Raw genomic sequence first — 16,007 nt, forward strand, 5'->3', positions numbered from 1 at the left:
GGGCCTTGCCTCGGGAGAGTGGTCTCTTCATCCGGAAGTCTTTCAGCAGATTTGTCATCCTTGGGGGACTCCGGATGTGGATCTCATGGCCTCAAGACTAAACAAGGTTCGTTGATTCATTGCCCGATCGCGCGATCCATGCTCCATCGGAGCGGACGCCCTAGTTCTGTCGTGGCACCGGTTCCGGCTCCCGTACATCTCAAACCCCCCCCTCTATCACTTGCTTCCGAGGGTCATCAAGAAGATCAGAACGGAGGGAGTACCAGTGATCCTAGTCGCGCCAGATTGGCCGCGCCTCTGGTGTTTTCCATTCTGGCCATATTGGAATTCCTTCAATCCGGAGTAAAGGCAGTTAGGCCTCGCTCAAGGGCCAGATTTCGGCCGTGTCAGTGATATTCCAACGCAAAATTGCCACCAAACTTCAGGTCAAGACATTCATTCAGGGAGTGTCCCATGTGGCGCCTCCTTATAGAAGGCCATTGGAGTCATGGGACCTTAACCTGGTTCTCGGGGCCTTACAGGAGTCTCCTTTCGAACCGCTGCAGGACGTGTCTCTGACCGTCCTCTCTTGGAAGGTGGTCTTTCTAGTGGCAATTACGTCAATCAGACGAGTTTTGGAATTGGCGGCCCTGTCCTGCCGCCCTCCGTTCCTGAATTTTCATCAGGACAAGGCAGTTCTCAGGACGTCCCCGTCCTTCCTGCCCAAAGTTGTATCCTCTTTCCATCTCAATGAGGAAATTGTTTTGCCTTCCTTTTGTCCGGCACTAGTCCATCGCATTGAGAAGGCCCTCCACACCCTGGATGTGGTTAGGGCTTTGAGACGGTACATCTCATGGACGGCTCCCTTCCACAAGTCAGATGCCCTGTTCATACTTCCAGAGGGGCATAGGAAGGGTCTAGCCGCTTCAAAAGCAATGCTAGCCAGGTGGATTCGCTTGGTGATTCAAGAATCCTACCGTGTCAGGAACGCGCCTGTCCCTATAGGGATTAAGGCGCACTCTACCTGCTCAGTCGGCGCCTCTTGGGACATTTGGCACCAGGCCTCGGCAGAACAGGTCTGCAAGGCTGCGACTTGGTCCAGTCTGCATACTTTTACCATACCATAATTTCCTCAGGATCAATAAAGTGTATCGTATCGTTTTACAAAACATTACCAAATTCATTCTCAGGCCTCTGCGGATGCAGCTCTCGGCAGACGCATCCTACAATCGGCACTACCTCAGTGATGACTCAGTGGTACATGGGGTATTAGCAGATGTATGCTCCCCACCCAGGGACTGCTTTAGGACGTCCCGCTGTCTGTGTCCCCGAATGAGGCGTAGCAGAAATAGGAATTTTTGTGTACTCACCGTAATTCCTTTTCTCCGAGCCAATCATTGGGGGACACAGCACCCACCCTTTTTAGCCTATTGGCTCACTGTTGCATGCTTAGGTTTTGACATAGTTATGGTTATTGTTGACGGTTTATGCTCCTACTGCTTTTTTCACCGAACTGCAGAAATCACATCCAGCGAGAGGGTGTATAGCAGGGGAGGAGTTAACTTTTTTCTGGTTTACTTAGTGTCCTCCTAGTGGCAAGCAGCATAACACCCACGGTCTGTGTCCCCCAATGATTGGCTCGGAGAAAAGGATTTTACGGTGAGTACACAAAAATCCCTATTTTATATCGGCCAAACCTGGTGACAATTTCCCTTTAACTCCATGGATTTCATTATAGTAAGGAGACATTAGCTTTGTTCACGCAACTCTAATCATGTCCAATCCCACTCCCTAAAAATGCAAATCTGGGATGCATTGGTTCTCTTCTGGATTCTGTCTTTCCATATAGTCTTGTTGTGGACAGGGAATTATACACTGCAGCATCATTGGGACTGCCTGTTAAGAAGTGTTATATAGAAAGCATAGTCCAGCAACCTCGTGGGACACTTGAATCCTGTTTTAGGCTGGTTTTACACTTACCGTATTTTGTGAGCTGATTTTGCGGCCCCATTAGATTTCTATGGGGTCGCAAAAATCAGCCCTCAAAAATTCATGCTGTGCTGTACGGCTGTGAGGGCTGTTTTTGCGGCCATGATAAAGGATCGAGCTTGCTCGATCTTTTATACGGCGTACAGACACTGCCCCATTGTAAATCAGTTCCAGTTTTGCGGAACACCACAAAAAATGCAGCAATACGGCCTGCAATAACAGACCGCAAAAAATGCAGTAAGTGTAAAAAAATAGCCTTATTCAGTAGTTTTTATTTTAGGGAGAGACACAGGTCTTTGCCTCCAGTACATGATATTTTATGTAGGGTGAAGACAGTGTCCAAGATTAACCTTTTCAGGTTACTAATGGCTGCTTGATTTTGCAGTCAAATAGTCTATCACCAAACCACACTGCCATTAATGATTATTACGCGGTCTTATTTACTTTATATGTATTATTTGATGTTAGTGGTATTGTGGTTTTAAAGGAAAATAGTTCTGACTGACTACGCACAAAATCTCTCTGCCGATAATCAGTTTGAGAAACCTAATCTTGCTCTCAGCTTCAGTTTTCCACCCACGTGATTTCACAAAGCCTGCTAAACAAAACAAGAGCTGCGAATGCCGTGAAGTGAGAGGTGGTTCTTAGGGCTCTCTTCCAGATTATGGACATGGCCACTAGAGCAGGTCCTACGATTTTTTTTAGCTCAAATGACAGATAAGACTTTACGCTTTTTTTTTTATGCATGCTGATCATCGATCAGTTCATATGCTGTAGCGAACGGACGTCCATTGGTCAGTGTGCTGCTCAGTGTGCCCAATAGCCATAAATATTATCCAAGTGAAGCCTAACTCTAGGACTACGCCTAGTTTTTGTAGTAAGATTTTTTACTATACAGTGACTGACACCATAACACTTTTCATGCGGTTAATTATGTATTCTATATTTTATGTGTATTAATAATGTATAGTAAGGTAGTACAGTCATGTTTGACATATGAGGGCAGCTGCACATGACCCTTTATATTGGACGAGTGCTAGCCGTGATCTTGGCAGCGCTCGTACCCGTGTTATTCCATGAGCTGTGCACATGTGCAATTTTGATCTGTGTGTTGGATTAAAATGAGCAATGCAAGACGGTGGGTCCATGTAAAACATCAGATTTTTCTGGACTGACATAATGGAGAAAGTGCAAAAACGTTCTTGTGCACCTACCCTGAGTTCATGTACAACTAAGATTCCTGCAACTGAAAATTGACTCCATTCCTCTAAGGCTAAGTGCACACGCTGCGGATTTTTTTTGTCTGCGGAACCGTAGGTAAAACCGCAGGTAAAATGTCCTGCGGCTTAGCCTGCGGTTTTCCCCTGCGGTTTATCACCTCTACAATGGAGGAGATGGTAAACCGCAGGAGAATCCGCAGAAAAGAATTGACATGTCAATTCTTTCTGCGGATTCAAAACTGCAGCTTTTCCGCAGTTAAAAATCTGCAGCATGTGCACAGCAGATTGTAAATCCCATAGGATAACATGTTACTGTACACTGTCTGCAGAACTGCTGCAGTTCTGCTGCGGCCAAAACCACAGCAAAAACCGCAGCATGTGCACATAGCCTAAGGCTGTGTGCACACGCTGCGGATTTTGCTGCGGTTCCGCAGCGGTTTTGGCCGCTGCGGACCCGCAGCAGTTTTTGCTGCGGTGTACAGTACCATGATTCCCAATGGGAATCAAAAACCGCAATGCAGACGGTGCGGAATTTTCCACGCGGATTATCTGCGGTTTTCAGTCCGCAGAAAGAATTGACATGTCAATTCTTTCTGCGGATTCCCCTGCGGTTTGCCATATCCTCCATTGAGGAGATGGAAAACCGCAGGGCAAAACCGCAGAGCAATCCGCAGTTAAAACCGCAGGTATTTTGACCTGCGGATTTTACAAAATCCGCGCGGATGAATCCGCACCTAATCCGCAGCGTGTGCACACAGCCTAAAAGAGGTTGTTTTCTGCTTGGATTTCTCATTGATATGAATAGGACCATTTTAAAAAAATGTTGCATTAGAAAGCCTTACCACCAGACATGTCTGCCGGCGGCTGATTGGCAGGCTGAAATCTGGCATGGCCGATCAACATCTTTCCCGAAAATCACTATGTCCAGGGCCCCCCCTACACATTTATAATGTGGGCTGAACCCATCGATATCTGGGCATGAGGCGGACATTAGTCTGTGGGGGCCTTTAGAAGGATGAACAGATGTCAGCGATATGATTGCATGCCTTAATAAGACAATAACTGTTGGTTGTGCTCTCTCCTGGGTACATCACTTCTCTTTTATCTTTCTCCTTTGTAGATGCTGAAATACTTTGCTGCCTTTGAAGTATTCTTTGAGGAAAATCTCCCCAAGCTTTTCCTGCACTTCAATTCGTATAGTCTTACTCCAGACCTCTACCTGATAGACTGGTATGCTACATGGAGCCCAGAGAGCCCGCTTCACTCCGTTTATATATACTTTTACACAGAATTGCCTATTGTACACCCCTTTTACTTGTTCGCTATTGAAATTACACCTTTGTTTTCTGTAAATTTTCCTACATTCGGGGTTTCATGCATAATTTTGTCCTTCATTCAGAAGACTCTCCCGTTCGTTCTCTTTTGGGATGATCATCATAACTGCCTTTTACATCCTGCAAAACTGTAAATTGAGAACTGGTCTTGTCATGTACAGGGGTCACTAGATATGCAACTGCTCAACTTCTCACTTGGTACATAGAAAAAAAGTCATGTGTATTAATCAAAGTGCATATATGGTGAGAGAGGTGATAACAGGAGGAAATGTTCCTCTGTGTATCCTGTAAAGTTCTCTTGTGGTAGCAGCTTTCTCCCATCTGCACACACCCTGATTTTGTCCTACTATTACAACTACCCACAGGAACAGTGAGAAGTTTGTGATTGGTGAGGGTCAAGCATTCAGTCTCCTTTTGTCTAAGACAGTGATCAGTGTTGGTCCCAGTGGTCAGACCCCCAGTGTTCACCTACCTATCCTGTGAATTTTTGAGGGTTTTTTTACTATAATTTTTTTTTATACCTTAAAAAAAAAGTTATTGAACTTTTTCATATGGGACTTGAACATTTAATATTCTGATTGGTAGTGTAATTATTATGTTAGATCTTACTGGTAGAGTTTAAGGCACTTGTTTGGCTTCTGGTTGCCAAAGGAGCCTTGAGCAGTGTGTGGATTGCAGGGGGGCAGTGGAGTGAAAGAGGGGGCCCCATTTCTTAACCGCTTAGATTCTACTGTTGCCATTTACTGCAGCATCTAAGCAGTTAAACAGTAAGAATAGGTCATATCACCCACCATGGCTGTTACAGCAAGAGCTCACTGTCAAGCCAAACACTCGCATTGTTTGCACTGTGTCCATATCAAGGACTTGTTTGCTATAACTACATTTTTTGTCATAAAATTCAATTTACTTGCATATTCTTGCTACAGTCGAACTGTGTGTGACCTCTCGGCGGCTTACATTCTGGTGGTTAGACAGTTAACCTTAGAGATCATTTGTTCTCTCCGAAGTCCATATACCTTGGTGTCAATAAATGTTTGACTTTTTTGTATGTTTTCTGCCTACAGGATATTCACACTGTACAGTAAATCTCTGCCACTTGATCTGGCCTGTCGAGTGTGGGACGTGTTCTGCAGGGACGGGGAGGAGTTCTTGTTTAGGACCGCTCTGGGAATCTTGCGACTATATGAAGATATCCTTTTACAGATGGACTTTATTCATATAGCACAGTTCCTCACAAAACTGCCTGAAGACATTACAGCTGAGAAGCTGTTCACCTGCATAGCCGCCATTCAAATGCAAAACAGTAATAAAAAGTGGAACCAGGTTAGTGAGAAGGCCCAGAGGTCGCTAGGGCACCTGCCTCAGCTTGTGAGGTGGCTCATAATATGATTTAAAGGGAATCTGTCAATAAGATCAACCCTCCTAATTCTACTCTCACATTGCGCTTTTCTCCATGTTCGTGGGTGCTGTCGGAACTTGCTTCCGAACTCAGGCGCATGCACCTACTGGAGGCGGACACTCAGACGTTGTAGATTGCGTCTGATTGTCCACCTTCTGAAAATGATGCACGTCAGATCACACGTTTGCTCTGTTTGCACCGTTAGTCTATGGCCCCGTCAACACATACGTCTGAATCCCGTTTTGCAGGGGGATTCGGACGCAGGCCACAGGATGGGTGTTATCTGACTGTCTTGGGCACGCTTGGATAATATGTTTAGAGTCACTGTGGCTGTTATAGCCCGTTACACACAACGATGTCCCAGCGATCCCATCAACGATCCGACATGGATGGGATCGCTGGGATCTGTCACATAGAACGACTCACCAGCGAGCAAGCTGGTTTCCAAGGTAAACAGCGGGTATCTAAGAACTGCGCGGCTCTTAGTCACCCGCTGTTTACATTTTGAACCAGCTCCCAGCGTCGCTGATCGTTGGTCTCTCGCTGTCACATGCAGCGATGCGTGCTGGCCAGCGGGAGACCAATGATCAAAAAATGGCCCAGGACGTTCGAGCGCGATCTGCGATACCCGGGGGGGGGGGGGCGGTCGCTGATACATGACACACAGCGATATCGCTGTGACGTCACAAAATCAGCGATCTCGCTGTGTGTGACGGGGCCTTTAGACACATGTGGGGATTCCCTAACAAACAGGATAACACCTGAGCATGCTCAAATAACGCGTTATGCGAGCACATTCGCTCATCACTAATCCTAAGCCGTCTATATGGGCATGCAGGTCATAGGAAGCTGAAAAAATGATTCCTTGCTATCTGTGTTTTCTTATATGTAAATGAGCTGTTTTTTTGTTTTCTAATCTACATGTTTTTTTTTTCTTGTCCAATGTGGCTTTAGACGGAGTCAATAAAGGGCTCCTCTAACAGCGACATATATGCAGCTAGATAACTCCTAACATTACAGGTCCTCATTGTGGCACCGTAATGGCCTTGTTACATCCTTCATATCTATCTTGTCTGATCTGCCTCATTTCTGCATTGCAGGTATTCACGTCACTAATGAAAGATTACAAAGAAGCTGACAAAAATAGTCCGGCAACAAAAACTTAACTAATAAGATCTTCTGACTACATGAAACCACTCCAACAAGCGGAGGGACACGCTGTGTCCCAGGATAGAGAACCACTACAGACAAGTATGATCTGAGAATCCCTGCCAGGGAATTGCACATTGACTACAACCCCAGGGAATAAAAGCAGGACCAGTCCTTCTCTTGTCAGTATTAAGAATAAAGCCCAAATCTGTGCTTTTATTTTCTGAAGGACTTGGAAAGGGTCTTTTTCCCCCCAACTACATGGGACATATTTAATATACAAACAATATTTATGGCAATAAACCTTTGTATTGGAACTTTTACCTGATACACTAAGTTTTCAAGTAGACACAGAAAAAGAGACACTTTTAGTTACTACATTTTGGTAACGGTGCGAATGTTGCCAGACATCAAACTGCAGTCTGAACCCAGCATCTTGGTACCAATAGTCGGGAGACACGTGTGCATTCAACTCCACAAAGGACCAAAAACGCGTCTGCGTGTGGGGAAATGGCCGGCCACCAGCCAGCTACAGGTGGAATTAATCCCATATTAAAGGTATAGGGTTTCTTAGGGTGTGTATGCACTACTCTCCCCAACAGGCACTCCAAGCACACGTGACCTGACTCCTCTGACAATAATGTGACTCCATAAGGTGATGTTTTGATGGTCACATATAATCTGTATTCCACTGTTAACAACCTTTATAAATGGGGAGGTGCATTATTTCACTTTAAAGGAATAATTCAGGTAATACTGATACTGTGTTCTGCGGAGTCAAGTTGGTTCTTGGTTTCCTCTTTGCGGACTAACGATTCCATGCAGAAACAAAATGGGAACCTTAACTTAAAAACCTATAGGTTGCTTAATGCGTGCCACAGGAGCTCTCCCCGCAAACGCCTTGTGAAAAGGCCTTATTCCTCATACAGGGCTCGGTGCATGCCCACTAAAACCCTGCGCTGGGCATAACGCCACATTTCAGTTTTACAAGGAGTGTGCCATTTAGGGTTCAAGCACTTGGGGCACATGTACAGTGGATTTAGTATATGGACATACCCCTCAGCTTGTCCATGAGATTTCTTTAAAGGGACAGCGACCCTTATTCCAGTGATATCACTTACTAGACTGCTGGCTGTAGTTTTGGTAAAATCATTGTATTATCAGAAGGAGATTATTAGAGGACAAGTAAACCTGTTGCTAGGCAGCTCATGCCCACCTTCACCACTGGATGGCAGCTTTCTGTACTCACTGTGCAAGAATAGAAAGCTGCCAATTAGAGGTGTGGGTGGGATTATACAGGGATCAGCATTCAGAGAACTGCTAGATCTGCAGCAGATAAAACGGTGATTGTATCAGAACTGCAGCAAGCAGCCCAGTAATTGACACATCGCTGGAATCAGGATATCCTCCCCTACATCAGGCCGGTGACAGATTCACTTAAAATCTGAAACCTAGTGCTTCTACTGTGAAAGAAATCTGTTTTTCCAAACAGAAGGAATCTCATGCACAAACTGTGGAGAATGTCTGCATTATAATGCCAATCAGATTTAAAATCCATAAATGTCCAATTTATTCTGCCGATGTTATAACAGGTTCCCCCTTACAGTGTGGCTGACGCACCATTTTCACAAAATCCTCACTGCAGGAGATCTTGGGACCCTTAATGTACCTCCGCAAAGCCACGTGTTATCATTTGCTGTAATTCTGTTTCCTTCCTTGTGTTTAGTACTGTGTGTTCCATATTTAGTTTTACATAACGTCCAGTGGACCTGGTACTTCTATGTCTAGTAAACATCTGTTCACATACCCAGTTTTCATCCGTTTGTAAAGAATCCAGTATTAAAAAAAACGATGAATTACAGAGAGCAAAAATAAATGCAAAGTTTAAACCATCCTTTATAGTAGTTTCCCATAGACGTCAATGTTAAAATATATATATTTATAAAACGATCCAGTTGCTATGTGTTTTTGAGCCTAACAAGAAAGTTTTGAGGACTAGTTTTTTGATCCTGCTTAAAAAAAAAATTGATTGCACCTGGAAAGTAGGCACACGAAAGACACTTTATGGCACTTTAATTCCCATTTAAATGAATGGATCCTGTATTAGAACATTTTATTTTTGTTTTTCCCATCTCAAAAATGGAAATATCAGCTGGCCATGTGAATAAAGCCTGAGAAATACAGATATCACTCCACAATGATACATAATTTAGAAGCAGGTTTTATGGCTTTAGAAATAAAGTTTAAAAGGTCTCGATCGTAAAGATAGAAATCTTACTGCTCAGTACATGTACATGGTGATCAGCACCATTCCTTGGCATCTTTTCAGGTGATAACCAGTGTGGTTAGCTGGTATCTGAGTGCCGCATCTGTGGACGTCCTGACCAGAGAGGGAGCAGACTGCATTGCTTCATCCTGGGCTAAAAGATGAATGAATACAACATCGACATTGTAAAACAGTTTTACTGACCCGAGAATATAAATGTATTTGCCTCAAATTCCGTTGTCTTTGGCTGGTTTCAGACTAGCGTACTTTACATGCAGTGCATGGCGCCGCTAAGCCCCGCCCCATCCGGTCATATCCTCCTATCGCACACTGCTGCATGCGATCTGCACACCCTATCTTTAGCATAGGGTGCGCAGACCGTGCGCTAGTATGATTTTTGCGTGCGCTGCGCACTTTTGAAGGTGCGCTGGTGTGTGGCGAACGCACCATGTTGCATTTTGGTGCGCTCGGCGCACCTTCAAAAGTGCGCAGCGCACGCAAAAATCCTACTAGCGCACCCTATGCTAAAGAGAGAGTGCGCAGATCGCATGCAGCCGTGTGCGATAGTAGGAGGAACTGACTGGACGGGGCGGGGCTTAGCAGTGCCGTGTGCTGCCTGTAAAATGCGCTAGTCTGAAACCAGCCTTTGTCAGCAGGCTCTCTCTCTGCAGTTCTAGAAAGTTTAAAAGCCAGCTGAAGGGACACACGACTTTCTTACATTGTTAAAGGTGGCCACCCAGATTAGATACATGGTGCCGGGTACTGATTCTCGCTTCTGCCAGGTGAAATATCTGTCAGAACTACAGTAATCTTCCCAGACTGACTGTGCAAGTTTATAGGGAGGTTGGAGTTGATGGCTGCTCAGCCACCAGCTAACTTGTGTATGGTCAACTTAAAGGGCCCAGATCACAAATGACACCATATTATTAAGGGGTAATCTGACCTCAAGGACGCCGGTTGCTCCTGAGAATGAAATTGCTGCATGCTGCCTCATTAACTCACCACTGTGAACTGTCAATCTGAATCCCGCCAATAATGGCATATTCTAGCAATCTTTAAGACATGGGAATATGCCCTTATGATTTCATGGTTTTTGGGTATGGCCCGATGTGATGGTGAGAAATGTATTATGTAGGTGTTATTCATGTGCATAGCCATGTACTGAGCTCTTAGACTGACGTGCAGAAGCTGGGGGGTTCTGCACAGTCTTATGAATAATCGGTGGGGTCTCAGGACCCAGGCCTCCATTGATCTGCAGGACTGCTAATAGTTTACTTACACTTTAACCTGCATCTGTCGTCTTAAGAGTGCACTTTTTTGCGGACCTTTCTAAAGTGCCCAAATTCATGGCTCCATTTCGGAGTTGCTCTTAAAACCTGCACTTTGTTGCAGTCCCGTCATGTCATTTGTTTCTGTCCTCTCACTTGTTACATGAGTGTTTTTATGCTGTCTGGATATCTTCACATGGGACACAATTAAGTATTTGTAATATGCTGCAGAGAAGTTTGGATGGAAAATCCACAGCATATCCGCCCTGTGTGAAACAAGACTGCGCCGCCGATCCTAATGGCTACGCGGTTTTGCAGCTAAAACGGCGCTCTCCCTGCACAGTACAGACAATAAAGTGGTAGGGCAGAAGAACTGTGGAAAGACTGCAGCGACATAGGGCGGGTACAGTTTAAAGCCGCAGCATGACCCCTGCATGTGAACAAGCCTTTTTTTTTTTTCCAACACCTAATGCAGGTGTATTGAATGAATCAGTCATTTACATATTAGATATATGCAGTGATGGTAGTATGGCCCAAAGTACAGGAAAAAATAACATGACTGGTAAGACAGGCTGTGGATTCACAAAACCTCAGCTTGCTGCGTGAATTGCACATTAATCTGGGGCCAAAACTGCTGTATCCTAAATTGACAATTTTTAGCTTTTTTTTTTTAAATGGGAAAATGTGTCATCCACAGATGAATGCTGCTCTAGTACAGATCTGCAAGTGATTGCCCACCATCCATACTGGCCATGGGCCAAGCAGAGCCGAGGTTTGCCATGCTGTACCACTATGGCACCTGTGAATGGTAAATGTAAAGTGCAGCTTTCCTGACATCCGTTGTATTCAGTGCAAATGTCACGACCCTGAGGGATTCTGCACATTGCTCAATAACACTAACCAATCTGGTTTTATAGCTCTGCTGCATTCTGAGGTTTGTGCAGATATATTACTACTGTGACATGTAGGACGGCCCCTCAGTGCTACTTTGTAGGTGATCTGAAGGTGCTAAATCTGGAGAGTGGATTTATGATGTGCAATACTGAACGTCCAGGCAATTCTTCTAGTATCTTTTCAGCCCCTCTCCATTCTTTGTTGTGTGAGAGATGGCACTCGTCTGCGATTTTAGCCATTTTGCTGCCTTCTTGGGCTGCAGATCATAAGTGAACACTTTTCTGGGGGTATTTGGGGGAAGTATAACTCTCTTGCTGGATTTCTGCACTGTATTTTCTCATTGGTGTCATTTTTGGTGGTCAGTGCTGTCAGAATTGGAGTCTGTTCATGTTTAGTTATTTGACTTCTCAATATATTTCCAAAACTAGTGTATTTTTGGGTTTGATCAGACTGGTATGCCTCCGCATTCTTCTTTTTTTTTTTTTTTTTTTTTTTTTTTGGATCACCACGAAAAGTGTATTCTACTCGGAATTCGTGACACTCTCTACTTTGACATTCAATGGCATATATAGCCCTTATGGTCAGCGCATACATTGGATGATTTTTACCTATTTGTGTATATGCAGAATATAAAGGAAAAAATGTGATGTGGATGGGTCGTAAATGTGCAGTCTACAGAATGATTAAAGAGGAGCTCCAGCAGCAATGAGTGTTTCCAGACACCATGGCATGGTGGAGACAGCGAGTGGCCTGGAGGAGCTGTCACTGAACTCGCCAGATTATCAGCTGTCGTTATGCTCATGTAACACAGTCCTGAGATATTCGTGGCCGAATACACGTCTGGCCAGCGGTAATCTCTCCTCACACCAAACCCTTAATTTGGCCAAACATGTTTGTTTCAATCTGGAGGGGGAAATATCCTGTAGACACCTCTTGATACTTTTCCCCAATGATTGGGCACATTGAAATCAAACATGTCCGATGTTTCACCTAGCTTCTACTGTATCAGGGAAAGTCAGTGTCCCCTACACATTAGATTGTCATCCTCTTCTACTGTAATTGGGGAGTTCGGCCTACTAAATGCTCGACCAGCTGAAGGAAGCGTATAAATCACTGCCTTAAAACCGCAAGTTGACAACATATGGGGGGGAAACACTTTTTATTAAATTTTACAGTTGTAAATACTTAGGAAAGTGGAAATATTTTCCTTTACTGTTATGTCAATTTTAAGTTTTACATCGATTAAAATATGGAATAAAAAAAGTAGTACACAATGAGTAAAACAAACTATGTACTCTAGTGATGTGCACAAGTGCTCGTTACTCAATGTTGGCTTGGGTGCTCCAGTAACATGTTCGAGTCCCTGCAGCTGTTAGACAGCCACAAAACATGCGGGGATTGCCTCTGTTTGTCAGGCAGTCGCCGCATGTTTTGTGACTGTCTAACAGCCGCCAAACATGCTGCCGCAGGGACTCGAACATGTTACTCGAGCACTCGATTCTCTGTGTGTAACTGAGCACTCAGCAGGGCTGTGGAGTTGGTAAGCCAAACCTCCGACTCTAACTCCTCAATTTCCATGACACAGACTCCACCAAAATGGATTCCGACTCCACAGCCCTGGCACCCAGGTAACCTCGAGTAACCATCACTTGCGCTCATCACTAATGTACATTATTACCTTTTTGTGTTGGTTGAAATTGTGGCACATTATATAAAAAAAAAAAATGTCTCTTAGTGCTCTTTACTAAAAATCGGAACAGTCTTGGGCTGAATATTCATAACTGGACATTTTTTACCATTTTTAAATGTTGAAAGGAAATCTACCTAATCTACATGTATAGATAAGAGATGACTTGGTGGAGACTATAGGTACTGTCACACTTAGCGATGCACCAGCGATCCTGACCAACGATATGACGCGATCAGGATCGCTGGTGCATCACTGGTCGCTAGTGAGCTGCCAAACAGGCAGATCTCACCAGCGACATAGCAGGGGTCAGGGGTCGCTACTTACCTGTCAGACGAGGCGATCCTGACGTCCTCCCACCCGCGTCCACGCGTCGCTCGGCGCCACAGGAAGCTGACGACGAGAAACGGCCCGACGTTCTCGCGCGATCAGCGATAGTCAGCGGGGGAGCCGGTTGGAGGTAAGTATCAGACATAGCGATATCGCTAGCAATATCGCTATAACGTCACAAAACCAGGGACGTTATAACGATATTGCTAGCGATATCGCTTAGTGTGACTGGCCCTTAACCATAGACACCACTAATCTCCAAAAAGGTTAGACAGACCTTTTTAGATTTAGAGTTATATGAAAGCCACAGTTGGCTTGTGAAAGGCTACTGACCAAAGATGTGTGAAGAATTGGTTGGAATAGATTGCTTTGGTCCTGTAGACTTGGGTTGTTAGAAGACGAAAGTCTATGACCAACTTTTTGAAGTTTTCAGCTAGATTTATATGATGTGAGCATTGCTTGGTGATCTATTACAATTCCCAATATACTAACATTTCTTATTGTATTGGAAACTTACAATGATGTATTTCATGTGGAAGTCACTACTCTTGATTGTAGTTTTCTCCAAGCCCCCTGGGTCTTCTGAGGCAATTACCGTTCAATGGTATTGTGTGTATGTTGCTTATTTGTGATTTATTACTTTCTCCTCCTTTTCTGTGTCTGTGGGACAAAAAAATATAAAATATGAAATACCAATGTAAATTGTTCAGTGTATTACCAGGCCTGGGCAGCAATGAGGCGGTGGAGGACCCCCACCAGACCGACTCACATTTCCCGTTTTCTCTTGCTGCTCTATAATTCTTCTGAAGGCCTCACGTGTAAACTCGAATGTTACATATAATTTATGTATTTCTGTTATTCAAAGTATTTCTAATTTTTTGTGGCTATTGTACAGTTTTCTTACTTTTCAAGTATAAACCTGTATATAGAACATGTACATAGAAGGGACTTAGCCTTCATTTGAGACCACTAGATGAACAATTCCTATGTAAATAAAACTTGGAAGCTAAAGATTTTACTCTGTTGTTTGTCTTTATTGACCACAAGTAGGATAATTTTCTGCCAATAAGTTCTCGTTTCTGTGTTTTTTACTTTCACATAACAGAAAAGAGCACTCATTAAAGGGAATCTGTCAGAACCACCTCCCCACCCTCAAAATAGTAATGTTATTGTGTTCCCTTTAACACCTTAACGACCGCCGATACGCCTTTTAACAGCGGTAGTTAAGGGTACTTAAACCACAGCACCGTTAACGGCGCTGTGGAAAAAGTGTATAGCGCCCCCCAGAGTCGGATTTTCTCCGGGGTTTCGGTTGCGCCAGTCTAATCGGCCAGCAGATTCCATTCATTCAATGTACATTTTGATCACTGTGATAAACCCTATCACAGTGATCAAAATACCCCCCCCCCTTATCACCCCCTTAGTAAGGTAAATATGATAAAATAAAGAAAATATATTTATTTTCTTTTTTCCGTTAGGGTTATAATTAGGATTAGGATTGGAGCTAGAATTGAGGCGTTTCCACTATTTAGGCACATCAGGGGGTCTCTAAACGCGACATGGCACCACCATTTATTCCAGCCAATTTTGCGTTCAAAAAGTCAAATGGTGCTCCCTCCCGAGCCAAGACGTGTGCCCAAACAGTGGGTTACCCAAACTTATGGGGCTTCAGTGTACTCAGGACAAATTGCACGCCAACTTTGAGAGTCTAATTTCTCCTGTTACCCTGGGGAAAATAAAAAAAAAATTGGGGACTAAAAAATCACTTGTGGAGGAAAAAAAAACGATTTTTTATTTTCACGGCCCTGCATTATAAAATTCTGTGAAGCAGTTGGGATTCAAAGTGCTCACCACACATCTTGATAAGCTCCTTGGGGGGTTTAGTTTCCAAAATGGGGTCACTTGTGGGGGGTTTCTACTGTTTAGGCACATCAGGGGCTCTGCAAACGCAACATGATGCCCGCAGAACATTCCATCAAAGTCTGCATTCCAAAATGGCGCTCCTTCCCTTCCGAGCTCTCCCATGTCCCCAAACAGTGGTTCCCCCCCACATATGGGGTATCAGCGTACTCAGAACAAATTGCACAACTTTTGTGGTCCAATTTCATCTGTTAGCCTTGGGAAAATAAAAAATAGTGGGCTAAAAAATCATTTTTTGAGGGAAAAAAAATGATTTTTTATTTTCACTGCTCTGTTATAAACGTCTGTGAAGCACTTGGGGGTTTAAAGTGCTCACCACACATCTAGATAAGTTCCTTGGGGGGTCTAGTTTCCAAAATGGGGTCACTTGTTGAGGGTTTCCACTGTTTAGGCACATCAGGGGCTCTCTAAACGCAACATGGCGTCCGGACTCAATTCCAGCCAATTCTGCATTGAAAAAGTCAAGCGGCGCGACTTCCCTTGCGAGCTCTGCTGTGCGTCCAAAAAGTGGTTTACCCCCACATATGGGGTATCTACGTATTCAGGAGAAATTGCACAACAAATTTTGTGGT

At 44.2% G+C, this 16,007-nt stretch overlaps 1 protein-coding gene across 2 annotated transcripts in view; it reads left to right on the forward strand.

The window, feature by feature from the left end:
* The window catches only part of LOC141098279 (TBC1 domain family member 12-like), a 125,794-nt gene extending 111,261 nt beyond the window's left edge, over positions 1 to 14,533 (forward strand). For both annotated transcript variants that reach the window (XM_073585938.1, XM_073585939.1), the window contains 3 exons: positions 4,309 to 4,418; positions 5,587 to 5,845; positions 7,022 to 14,533. In XM_073585938.1, coding sequence (XP_073442039.1) covers positions 4,309 to 4,418; positions 5,587 to 5,845; positions 7,022 to 7,087 — 435 coding nt within the window. In that variant the 3' untranslated portion in view covers positions 7,088 to 14,533. The remainder of the gene's footprint in view (positions 1 to 4,308; positions 4,419 to 5,586; positions 5,846 to 7,021) is intronic.
* The last annotated feature ends 1,474 nt before the right edge of the window (positions 14,534 to 16,007 follow it).

Source organism: Dendrobates tinctorius, unplaced genomic scaffold (assembly GCF_039654945.1).
Source record: "Dendrobates tinctorius isolate UK_male_01 unplaced genomic scaffold, ASM3965494v1 ptg000089l, whole genome shotgun sequence".
Lineage (NCBI taxonomy): Eukaryota > Metazoa > Chordata > Amphibia > Anura > Dendrobatidae > Dendrobates > Dendrobates tinctorius.